The sequence below is a fragment of the Silene latifolia genome, chromosome X (genome assembly GCF_048544455.1).
Source record: "Silene latifolia isolate original U9 population chromosome X, ASM4854445v1, whole genome shotgun sequence".
NCBI lineage: Eukaryota > Viridiplantae > Streptophyta > Magnoliopsida > Caryophyllales > Caryophyllaceae > Silene > Silene latifolia.
In genome coordinates, this window is record NC_133537.1 from 30718483 (window position 1) to 30732089 (window position 13607).

At 33.8% G+C, this 13607-nt stretch overlaps 1 protein-coding gene and 1 non-coding gene across 2 annotated transcripts; both read right to left on the bottom strand.

Moving 5' to 3' along the window:
• Nucleotides 1-3718: 3718 nt before the first annotated feature.
• Nucleotides 3719-13595, bottom strand: LOC141617130 (protein RALF-like 22). Its single transcript, XM_074434305.1, has 3 exons — nt 13570-13595; nt 13239-13336; nt 3719-4277 (listed from the first exon to the last, which is right to left on the bottom strand). Exons 1-3 carry the CDS (start codon nt 13593-13595, stop codon nt 3946-3948), a joined length of 456 nt encoding a protein of 151 aa, XP_074290406.1. The 3' UTR covers nt 3719-3945.
• On the bottom strand, nt 4893-4965 carry TRNAR-UCU (transfer RNA arginine (anticodon UCU)). The gene has a single exon. It is a non-coding gene; the product is annotated as a tRNA-Arg (tRNA).
• Nucleotides 13596-13607: the final 12 nt, after the last annotated feature.

Here is a 13607-nt window from a genome sequence, read left to right on the forward strand (position 1 = left end):
AAGTGTAATTCTAATGAAAAAAAGTGTAATTCTAGCAGAAAAAAGTGTAATTCTAACAGAAAAAAGTGTAATTCTAACGAAAAAAAGTGTAATTCTAAATAAAAAAGTGTAATTTTAACGGTAAACACTTTTTTTCTGCTAGAATTACACTTTTTTCCGTTAGAATTACACTTTTTTCTGTTAGAATTATACTTTTTTCCGTTAGAATTACACTTTTTTCTACTAGAATTACACTTTTTTTCATCAGAAAAAGTGTAATTTTAGCCAAAAAAAGTGTTATTCTAGCAGAAAAAAGTGTAATTTTAACAGAAAAAAGTGTAATTCTAACAACAACAAAAAGTATAATTTTAGAAAAAAGTGCAATTTTAATGAAAAAAAGTGTAATTCTAACAAAAAAAGGTGTAATTTTAATAGAAAAAAGTGTAACTTTAATAAAAATACGTATAAGTTTAATACAAAAAAATGTATATCTAACTCATCTAAGACGATGTATATAATTTAGTAGATATTTTTTTGTCTATCTTTCACCCATATGAAAAAAAAAGGAGATCTAAAACTTTAAGAAAAATGTAATTTTAATAATAGAGAAAAATATAACTTTTAAAAAAGTGTAATTTTAATAGAGAAAGAATGTAACTTTAACGGAGAAAAACGTTACTTTAATAGACGATATTAAAAAAAAAAAAAAAAAAAAAAAAAAAAAAGATCAAACAGATCTGAAAATAATACGAACGAAAACACATTCTTTTATTCAATCAACAAATGAATATCTTGAACACCACCCACCAACCCTTCTTATTTCATAAAAAGAAAAACAAAGAAAAGTAATGAGAAATTGCAGCAGCCTTAATTCGTGAATACCCCCACCCAGCACACTAATTTCAAAACAAAAAAAATAAAAAAAAAATTAAAAAAAAAACCAACTTATCGTGAACATGAAGAAGAGGAATGAGAAAAACAAAACAAAAAAATAACAACATAACAATACATCCACCACCCAGCACACTAAATTTAAAAAAAAAAAAAAAAAAAAAAAAAGGATGACAGATCTGAAATTCGAAAAAGAGGAGAAGAAAGGGGAGAGCAAAGGCAATGGTTGGGTAGTGGTGGTGTGGTGGGTGGTGTTGTTGGAGGAAGGAGATAGATGGATGGTGGTGTGGTGTGGTGCGGTGGTGTGGTACGATGGTGGTGTTGTGGCGGCAGAAAGGAGGGAAGTGGAGGGAGGCGCGGTGGAGGAGTCGCGGTGGAGGTTTGGCGCGGTGGAGGGAGGCGGCGGTGGGTGTAGGTGGTCAGATCTGGAAGAGTGGAAGTGGAGGCGTGGTGGTGGGAGGGTTGGTGACGGTTGTGGTGGGTGGTGTGGTGGTGGTGTCGGGTGGAGAGGAGAGGTGGCCGTGTGGTAGGTGTGCGGGTGCGGGTGCCGCTGGTGGGTTCAATCTTTTCGTGGGGGAGGTACGTGTGGTGGTTCTTTGTGTGATGGTGAGTGGGAGGGTTGGCTGTGGGGGTGGCTGCGGGGGTGGGTGGTGCCCGGTGGGAGGTTTGGTGAGGAAGAGGGCGGGATTTGGTGGTGAGGTCACGGTGGTGGTAAAATGGAGGGAATTTTTTTTATTTTTTAGATTTTGAATTATTTGGGTTTTTTTGGATGAGAGAATTATTTGGGTTTTGAATTAATTTGGGTTTTAGAGAGGGAGTAGAGAAGTGAATTGTGTGAATGAGAGAGAAGTTGGTGGAAAAATAAATCTTATATAGTGGATTAAAATTTAATTAGTATGGATTAGTAAAGTAGAGAGGGGAAGTGTTTAATTAGACATTAACCATCCTTTTTTTGCTTCCAATCTCAACCCTCCATCTTCCTCATCCAATGGCTATAAGGAGGACTTATGGACTCAAGTGTAAGACATGGACTCAAATGATCTTATCACTATATATATATATATATATATATATATATATATATATATATATATATATATATATATATATATATATATACATTATTGCATTGTTTTATTTTGTTGTTTAAATTTATTTACATATCATATGCATGCACATAATTAATTATATTGTCGTACTTTGATAAATGTTTAAATGGAGAAATGTATTTTACAGCTTCTTATAAATGATCATAAAATGATGATGTTTGATTAATTGAGTTTTGGGAACTCATGATTATATATGAACCTCTACGACGCGATTGAAAGGTTATCGTGATTATATCCAAAATGGAAAATTCAAACTCCCGTAGAATTACTTGAAGGAAGTTATTATTGTCTCAACCTGAAGTTTGAGCATATGAGAATAAGATTTAAATGAACTTCATGCTAAACATGTGAAATTAGTTTATGGTCCAGAAGTACCATAACGATTGAAAAAAATGTAGTCAAAGTTTACAATGAGAATATCAATCTCTACATATTTGGTTTAGCAAAGACAATCGCTCAAAAGTATTGGATGATTTATCAATAATTATCGAAATGATTCTCTTAAAATAAGGAATTAAGGAATGATAACTATACTCTTTTTCACGTCGACTAGGTTTTTTGTCCTAATAGGTTTTTCCTAGCAAAGTTTTTAACGAGGTAGCACTATACACGCAGTATTACACTATAGTCATGATTGTCATTATTGTTGCGATAACAATTATTTTGGACATATAATACTATGTCATATATTGAGGAGAAACTCCATCATAATTATGAAGGCATTATTTGAAATGAAGATTCAAGAGTTACTATGAAATGATCATATCCAGATTATGAGTTCCGATAAAGTATGATGATTGAAGTTATCAAAATTTCTACTAATTAAAGATATCAAGTTATCAACGAAGATGAATTATATTTCAACAATCGAAAAGTTATGTCAAATCATGGATCATTTCAAGATTTATCAACTTATGTAGTCATCAGGGGGAGTAGACACGCATTGTACTCTTTTTTCTTATCATGGTTTTGTCCCACTGGGTTTTCCATGGAAAAGTTTTAATGAGGCAGCTATTATTATGTGTGTTTGAAGATTAGTGTACTCTTTTCCTTCACTAGCATTTTTCCCATGGGGTTTTTGTAGGAAGGTTTTTAACGAGGCATCTTCTTCAGTAATGGACATCCAAGGGGAGTGTTATGAAATATTATTATATGGATGTCCATATCTTAGAATAACTCAAGAATATATTATCTTATGGAAACTCTATCTCATTGTATTGTATATATATATACCCTTCTTAATGGAATAAGAATACAGTTTTGTCTCTCATACTTTCTCTCTATAATCCTCTCCTCTCTTTATTTCACAACACTTATCGTATATTAACAATTCTAGCTAGCTTAGTCACTAATATTCCTTAACGTCTACGTTGAGATCATTCTTGTGACGGTCCAAGTCAGATATCACATTTTAAGGCTAAAAACTAAATTGAATGTTCACTAGTATAAATTATTTATCTAATAAAAACAACTAAAATTTTAAAATTATGAAAAAACAATTTATTTATTCTTGTTAAGTGTAAGCCCCCTCGCTCCGTCACAAACCTTGAAATAAAAATAAAGGAAAATAAGATGACCTTACTATGTTTACATGTTGGTTGTCGATTCATAATTTAGCTAAAATTGCATCACTTTCAAATATAAATTACAAACTTCTTGTTCGTTCCATTATAATTCTAGTACATACGTACTACCGGTAAATAATTAGAGCAAATTAAAACCCAAAGTAGTAAACATCCTTAAAAAAAACACCAAAATATAATAACGAAGAAACCGTTCATCTAAAACTAACATGTACCCGCAGAGTACACGATAGTAGTTTACATTATCAAGAGAAAACAAAGATATTATTACACGTTTTATTTATTCATGATTGGTGTTTAAGGAAAAATCCACACAAGAGTAAAATGGAGAACTAATGGATATTATTGTTAGGAAAACCGAAGAAGAAGAAGAAGAAGAAGAATCAACGACGGCATCTAGTAATGGAAGAACAGCCACGAGAGTAAGGATGAACGGGGCCACGAGCAAAGTAACAGTCATGAGTATAATAGGACCTACCCGAGCGGGGAGGGCAGGGGACACGGTTTGCTGACAAAGCCCCGTATGAAATGTAGTAGCTTCTTTTCCAATATAACGACCTCCTATCTCCTCCTTCATCGAAATCAAAATGGGTATCCATATCTGTATCCGATCCTCCAGGGTATGCCCACATTGACATTGTCACGGCGGAGGGGTTAGACCAAGTATCATAGAACTGGGCCTCGGCCGTGAAAACGTGCAAGTATATGCAGACGACTAGAAATGTGAGTGTGAGGAGGAGGTTTGGCATTGTGTTTTGGTTAAGTTGGTTGGTTGGTTGGTTATGTTGTAAGATGGTAAGAAGAGTGTGAGTGTAAGAATAAGTAAAGAGAAAGATCACATGGAATGTAAGTGAGAATGTGAGAGTGAGGAGGGTAAAGGGGTGAGGGGTGACAGTTGGAAAATATTGAATGCTGCCTGCAGTTTCAGACTCTCGGGCCCTTGATCAATGCTCACCCTTACTTGTTGTCTTTGTTTAATTTGCCAATTATTTTCATGAATGAACCTAAGGCGGTTTTATACAATTATTGTGTAAAACAAATGTATTAATACTCATTTTACAAACATTTTGTGTAACACCGGCAGACCATTTTGAAAAGGTGTAACATGAAATATACGGAGTATATTTGGAATATACATTTCATGATTTCAGCTCCTAGTTTACTTTGGGGAGACGTATCAATTTGATTGGGGTTTTATATCACTTGACGTAGGAGGTTTCTGCACACTACTTACTAAAAAGCCCAAACATTCGTGGTACACAGATTTTAACGGGCCACAAGGGAAAAAAAAAGGGGGGGGTTAAATATTAAACTTTGAAGGATTAAAAAACACGCTCGGTGGGACTCGAACCCACAATCCTTTGATTAGAAGTCAAATGCCTTATCCATTAGGCCACGAGCGCCTTGCTTGGGCACTAAAAGATAATGTTACTACAATATAAGTATTCATTAAACTAAGTAAGAGATTCTCAATAATCTCTATCCATTTGGTGTTTCCCTTTAATTTTAAAAATGGTCAAATGATATAGCGTCTTAAACAATATTTCCTCATGATATGCATTATGCATAAGCTCTACCCATTTGGTGTTGTATGAGTAGTGATTTATGTGAAAACTTGTAAAATAAAAGAAATCTATATACCGTTTTGAGTCGCATTTCAATAGTGAAATCTAATGATTAACTAGTTTGGATGCTACACTGTTTAGATGACTACCAACTTTTGTTTTGTTGTACACAACTAGTTATTTTTGTTATAATTACTTCCAGAAGTAAGGTGAAAGTTCACCTCTCCACTTCACCATGAACAGTAAGATAATGCTAAGTAATTGTGTATGAACAGTAGCACTTTTAAATTATACGGCAATGGTGGATTACTTATGAGAGTTGCATACTTATCTTCTTAAGCAGCTCCTTTTACTCTGTATAAATAGGTTGTCATATTTCAATAAGAAGTAGAGGGACAACACCATTACAAACTCTGAAATTATCTGAGCTAAAACACCAATTATTACAATACGTTATCAGCACGAAAGTCTCAAAAACTTCAAAGGTTCAAGGTATTGAGTTGTTATAATAACATAACTACGGAGTATTATATATGTAACTTGTTCACAATATATCATTTTTACAAAAAAAATGGACCATCGGTGTAATGGTATTAATTTGTTTTTAAGTTACATATTTTTCTTAATATACATCTTACCATAAAAGATAATAATTTACCTTTTGTGATAATCCACCGCGTGCTCGTGGTACTCAACCACGTAATATTCGCACGTCGGAGGGACCGTTGGATGGTGTTGCACCTCCCGCACAAAAAGGTTAAGATCGGAAAAATATCGACCTTAATAGTGAGCCTAGTGTTGAAAAACTAGGTTCGAAATCCGATAGGAAGATATTAAAGGGACCGTCTCATCATGTTGTGCATATAAAAAAAAAGGGGATGCATAATAAGGTGGTGTTGGCGGCGGCGACGGCGGCGACAACCGGTTTTATTAAAATTACCGGATCAACCTTGAAAATACTCTATATATAAATTTTATAGAGCGGAAGGAATTACGATCGCAGTAAAATATTTACACTTCTTGTTATCTTTTCATCACCCTTTTGTTAAGTTACTCTTATCACATATCGTTGTATGTTTGGGTTATTATTAACATGATGATAATATGTTTGAAGGAAGTTTATGCTATATTAACAGAAGGAAGAAGAGAAAAAAAATGATGATGAACGTAACTGATAGTGTATAAGTAATAGAGAAAAACTAAAAAAAAAAATAGGTGGTGGGGAACATGAAGAGGACAAAAGGTGAGGGAATTGTGGTTTTTCCTCAAAGCATGCGTACTAGTATACTACTAGTCTACTACCCACCCCACTACTCAAAGCATGTAATAATATTGATAAACAATTCAATATTTTAAGGAAAAGTGGAGGTGATATGTCCACCATATATATAAACAATTCTTTTGGGTATTAATTGTTTTGTTTTGTACGTAACATCTTATGGAGTTTGGCCATTTTTATTGTTCAAAATTTATCTTTCAAAATTTGTTCTGTAAGGTAATATGACAAGACATAAGTTTTATATGGGTCTATAATGAGTATAAATATTATACTTCAATATTATATACCATATATGTACAGTAACTCATACCGCTATAAAAGGGTTTGATCTGTATCTTTTTATCTTATTCATATAAGTTTTGTTATATCAAGATTTGAACTCTTGACTTTTTGTAAAGGTCAGACGTCTCGGACCACTATGACTTGTCATTCCATGTGATTACTTTTGTAAAGTAAATTTCATATATCGTCTAATTAAGTTTATCACTATTAACTTATTGTTAAATATGTTAATCAGAAAATGGCACATATGACGAAACGAGACTTTGATATCCTTGATAATAATGGCACAAAATACCTTCAATGGAGGGTGGATGCTAGAGCAAATTTAAAAGCCAAAGGACTAGAGCATACAATTTTAGTAGATGGAAATTCTACTTCACAAGAACAAGCAAAAGCAATAGTGTTCTTAAGGCATCATCTCCATGAAAATTTAAAAATTGAATATCTGTTTGTGGAGGATCCCAAAGAGTTATGGGATAATCTCTGCCAAAGGTTTGAAAGCCTGGAGAGAATTATTGGGCGAAAGCTCGATGTATTTGGATGAATATACGATTCGGATTTCACTTACGTTAGTGATTATGACTCGGCTATGCTTCGTATAACTTCACGATTAAGGTTATGCGGACAAGCAACAATCGATGCGACCATGATAGAGAAAACTCTATCAACTATGCATGCCGATAATGCGATCTTACAAGAATTATATCGTGAAAGGCATTATAATCGATATTGTGATCTAATTGCCATTTTAAGGATGGCTGAAGCAAATATGAAAGTTATGTTTCACAATCATAACAAAAGGCCGGCAGGATGTTGCTCCTCTGAAACATATGTTGTTAAAACTGGACAACCATGGCGAAATTTCAAAAGGGAAATACCACCTTTCATAAGGGGAAAGGAAAATGGCGTCCGAACTTCAAACCCCTAAATCCCAAATTTAAGGGGAAAAAGAAGTTTACGCCTAATAAAGGAAAGCCAAATCAAACCACCAAGTGTTTCAAATGTGGTATTCTTTTGGACCTTTGGGCAAAAGAGTGTCGAATCGCTAAACATTTGGTTGACCTTTATACTGACTTCCCAAAAGGGAAAAGGAAAGGAAGTTGAAACAAACTTCGTGAAAGAAACATCTCCGAGTTCTAAGTCGGATTTGTCTCGATTATCTTATCGATGATATAGATAATGGTTGCGGACCATCAACTTAAGTTTACTTTATGTGAAAAAAAATATGTTAATAAATAATGACAGTTGTAAAATATTTCCCTTTACCATGTTTATTATGTAGTTGTAAAATATTTCCCTTTACCATGTTTATTATGTATCATAAATAAAACTGAATTTTCTTTCTCTGTTTAATTTATTCATAACTATTTAATTTATTCATATTTATTTATTTTGAAGATATGGAAATTCAACAAAGAAATGCGAGAACAATGCCACGATTGACGATTGCCACAACTCATAGCATTACGAGCAATAAAGCCTATTTTATTGAACTAATGCCCATTAGGGCTAATGTTACCACAATTCTTTGGTGTTGTAACATTAATTGAAGGCTCAGGAAAGGCTTGTATAATGCTCCCAAAAGGGACACAAGTCATAATAAATGATGCATTTGTATTCAAGTAAAACTCGTAGAAACTTATTAAGTTTCAAAGACTTACGGACAAATGGTTATCATATAGAAACCATTGAGTCAGATGATAAGGAGTATATGTATCTTACCAAAGTAGAGAATGATAAGAAATACATACTTGAAAAAATGTCAAGATACTCTTCCGGATGTATTATACTTATATACGTCCATTTGAAATCAATTTGGTGTCTAAAGTAAAAACAGACAACCAAGAGCTTTATTCCTTATGGCATGACCGACTGGGTCACCCTGGAACAAGTATGATGATAAAAATTATCAAAAGCTCAACTGGACATCCTTTAACTAAAGTTAAAGTTCCACAGTTTAAGGAACAATCTTGTACGGCTTGTTCACTTGGCAAATTGATTATCAGGCCTTCCAAAACTAAAGTCGGAATTGAATCTCCTATGTTTCTAGAGAGGATTCAAGGAGATATTTGTGGACCAATTAACCCACAATGTGGACCATTTCGATATTTTATGGTGCTAATTGATGCATCTACTCGATGGTGTCATGTTAGTTTATTATCCACAAGAAATGTTGCCTTTGCCAAATTGTTGGCACAAATCATTCGATTAAGGGCACAATTTCCGGACCATACAATCAAGAAAATAAGGCTTGATAATGCTGGAGAGTTCACATCTAAAATATTCAATGACTATTGTATGTCACTCGGAATAGATGTGGAACATTCAGTGGCTCATGTTCACACACAAAATGGGTTAGCAGAATCATTAATTAAAAGATTACAATGGATTGCTAGACCATTATTGATGAAATGTAAGCTTCCATCTTACGCTTGGGGACATGCTATTTTACATGCAAAGCAAACTTGTTACGGCTTCCCCTTTGCTAATCATGTATTATCTCCGATGCAATTAGTCGTCGGAAAGGAACCTAGTATTGCACATCTAAAAACATTTGGATGTGCCGTTTATGTTCCTATTGCCCCGCCCAATCGTACCAAGATGGGCCCACAACGAAAAGTGGGAATTTATGTTGGATATGAATCTCCATCAATCATAAGATATCTCGAGCCAATGACAGGTGACTTGTTCCGCAAGGTTTGATGATTGTCATTTTAATGAAATAAATTTCCCATGTTTAGGGGGAGATAAGATGATTCCATGTCAAAAGGACATTATATGGGATGCCAAAGCATTATCTTATCTAGACCCTAAGTCAAATATGTGTGAACAAGAAGTGTATAAAATTATACATCTTCAAAACATAGCAAACCAATTGCGGATGCATTTACTGAGATATAAAACAAGTGACAAAGTCACATATACTGCGTTAAATGCTCCGTCAAGAATTGATTCCCCAAAAACAATCGGGAAATCAATTGGTATGTGAACCTACTCGTAAGAAACGTGGTAGACCGATTGGATCAAAAGATCTTAAACCTAGAAAGTCCAAAAGAATGCCCACTCTCGATGAAGAAATCATTACATGTTCAAGAAGAAAATGAAGTACAAAAGGTGGAAAATGCCACTAAAACCCTTATTGAAGGGGATAATCATGTACTTACTAAAGAAAATGAAGGCATTGATAATCAAAAAATATCAATGAATTATGCATATACGGGAAAACAAAGGATAGAAAAATAACAAAAATTGATGATATTTTTGCCCATTATATTCTTTGTTGAAGTTGTCATTGATAACGATGATATTGAGCCAAAATCTGTTGAAGAATGTCGACAAAGAGATGATTGGCCAAAATGGAAAGCAATGATGGCGAATTAAAATCATTTGAAAAACGAGAAGTTTTTGGACTGTAACCCAAACACCTAAAGGTGTAAAACCGATTGGTACAAATGGGTTTTTGTCCGTAAAAACGCAATGAAAATAACGAAATTGTACGATACAAAGCCAGACTTGTTGCACAAGGTTTTTCACAAATACCGGGAGTAGATTATGATGAAACATATTCTCCGGTTGTTGATGCAACAACCTTAAGGTTCTTAACAAGTTTAGGCGTATGCGAATCATTGCAAATGCGTTTAATGGATGTAGTTTCTTGCATATTTATACGGAACACTTGACATGAAATATATATGCGAGTTAGGATGGGATAAAGTTACCATTTTCCCATAACTCAAACCCACAAGAAATATACAGTGTAAAATTGAAAAAATCCTTATATGGTGAAACAATCGGGCGAATGTGGTATAATCGCCTTAAGGAATATCTTCTTAAGGAAGGATATGTCAATGATCCAATCAGTCCATGTGTTTTTATAAAACGTTCTGAAAAGGGTTTTGCAATTATTGCAGTATATGTTGATGATTTAAATATCATTGGAACAAACGATGAACTTGATATTCGCAAAATATCCGATGAAAGAATTTGAGATGAAAGACTTAGGGAAAACTAAGTTTTGTATTGGTCTTCAAATTGAACATTTGAAAGATGGGATTCTTGTTCATCAAACAACATATACTAAGAGAGTCTTACACAGATTCAATATGGGTAAATCATATCCTGTGAAGTCACCAATGTTAGTTCGCAATCTTGATCTGAAAAAGGATATATTAGTCCACGAGAAGAAAATGAGGAAGTTCTCGGACCTCATGTACCGTATCTTAGTGCAATTGGTGCACTAATGTATATCCGCAAATAATACAAGACCGGATATTGCTTTTTGATTAATCTTCTAGCAAGACATAGCGCAACACCAACAAGAAGGCATTGGAATGGTATTAAGTACCTCCTACGTTACCTTGGGGAACCCAAGATCTTGGGCTATTTTACCAAGGAAGAAAAAATGCAACTCTTGTTGGTTATGCCGATGCAGGATATTTATCAGATCCACACAAAGCAAAGTCTCAAAATGGGTATCTGTTCACCTATGGCGGTACACCGATATCATGGAAATCAACCAAACAAACTTTGACCGCTACATCATCAAATCATCTTTGAACTAATTGCTCTTTATGAAGTCGCTTTCGTGAATGTGTATGGTTAAGATCAATGATACATCATATTCAGAAGGAATGTGGATTAAAAACAATAACTGATCAACCTACTATTATATACGAAGATAATGCGGCCTGCATTCATCAAATGAAAGAGGGTTTCATCAAAGGAGACAGAACCAAGCATATTGCACCAAAATTTTTCTTTACTCATGAACTTCAAAAGGAAGGTGTGGTTGATATTCAACAAATTTCATCAAAACACAACTTGGCAGATCTTTTCACAAAGTCACTCCCATCAACAACATTTCAAGAATTAGTAAAGAATATTGGAATGTGCCACCTTCGAGACAAATGTTGAACTGAGGGGGAGTTTCATACGTACTGCACTCTTTTTCCCTTCATTAGGTTTTATCCCACTGGGTTTTCCTAACAAGGTTTTTAATGAGGTAGTCTATGAAAGCGTATAAAACACACAATCCTATACATGAAAGGTGAACATTCAAGGGGGAGTGTTATAATTACTTCCAGAAGTAAGGTGAAAGTTCACCTCTCCACTTCACCATGAACAGTAAGATAATGCTAAGTAATTGTGTATGAACAGTAGCACTTTTAAATTATACGGCAATGGTGGATTACTTATGAGAGTTGCATACTTATCTTCTTAAGCAGCTCCTTTTACTCTGTATAAATAGGTTGTCATATTTCAATAAGAAGTAGAGGGACAACACCATTACAAACTCTGAAATTATCTGAGCTAAAACACCAATTATTACAATAATTTTTGAATTATTGTCAAATTCAACCACTACAAATACATTGGAATAGTACCATATATTCGTTTGCAATGTCGGTACAAATATCAACCTACGTAAGTGCGTGATTCTCACTTAAAACATAGAAAATTTCATGTCTCGATCAACATATTTTACACGAGCCACCAATTGATCAAAAGTATCCAAAATGATTGGATATGCAAAAGCCTTCGCACCTTCACTTGTAATATCTTAATTATAAATGACAAAAGCGTGTTTGATCGTTTGAAGAATGAGATAAATTCAGGGGTACATCGGATATTATCACGTCATGGACTCGTGGTATGCCTAAAAATATAATAATAATAATGTGTTACACACTTACACTTGTTATACCTAAAAATATACGGGGTATTTTATTAGCAACAATAATGCATGCCTAATTTCCTATATTATGGTGCCATTTCTGGATAAAGCGACATTTTTAAGGTAGGTGTTCAAGTGGTACAGTCGAATAGGATCCCTAAATATATACTGATTGCTACACCAAAGATATATACAAAAAGTTTGGTCTAACAATTGATGGTTTATTTAGTTATCACCTATTCACCTATAAATCTATAATAATGCCATCACTTAATTTCTCAATGATTCTACGAACCTCGCTCGTTAATTTATATATGGATTCTAATCATTCGATCCAACTATGTATTCTACGACTATCTGTTTTACAGAGTAATATTTTTCGATATAATTTTATCTTAATTGTTAGTAAGAACTAAAGTTAAAGAATTTGAGTTAATTAAAACGGATTTAAAGAAAAAACACTATTATTCGCATTTCCCTTTCCTTTCCACCATCCATGTACCTACTACCTAGCTTCCTACCTTCTCCTTTCTTTACCCAAACAAGACCTTAATTTGTTTTAGGTTGAGGACAAATACCCGTTTATTACCATCTTTCACTAAATTGGCACGACATGTCACACATTATTCTTATCTTTCATCCTTGCTAATTAAATATTGTCCTAAATAAATTATTAAGAACGAGATGCATGGTTGTGTATGTCTATATCATGGCTATTTGATTACTATCTACATATCCATTTTGGTGTTAGCTTAAGAACTTGAGTTCACATGTATGCACGACGTGCTTCTTATAATACAAAAAAGGTTTTATTTATATATTTTCCTTAAATACTCATCCAGAATTAATATGTCGTTGTTATCTATTATTTTTGACACAAAATGACAAAACCAAAGATAAAAATGAGTGATTTTAGACCGTATAAAATACAGTAACTCCAATTGTACTCGTAAGATGACCCATAAAACCCAAACCTATCAAAAATTCAAAACGAAAATACTTATTTAGCATTTGAAAGAAGTGTCATTTTTCCTAAGAATTAATTAAGCCAAAATTGGACGATAATCCAAGACTTTTGGCCTAGACACGTGATGAGAAGATTAAGATTCTTTAGTGTATAACAATAATGAAATGTAAAATGATGCAGCCAAGTTATCCACAAATTGATGTTTTTCTTTATTCCGTCCACTTCTTTTTTACCACGTACGTAAGGTAGCTAATCATATGATCCATGATGCCTATATA

What these genes read in the sequence shown, in the direction of transcription:
- LOC141617130 (XM_074434305.1), bottom strand. Translation starts at nt 13,595, where the DNA reads ATGGATCATATGATTAGCTACCTTAC. An exon ending in CATATGATTAGCTACCTTAC is followed by an intron (nt 13,337 to 13,569) that starts GTACGTGGTAAA and finishes AATTTTTGATAG; the next exon opens with GTTTGGGTTTTATGGGTCAT. An exon ending in CTTTGGTTTTGTCATTTTGT is followed by an intron (nt 4,278 to 13,238) that starts GTCAAAAATAAT and finishes TCACATTTCTAG; the next exon opens with TCGTCTGCATATACTTGCAC.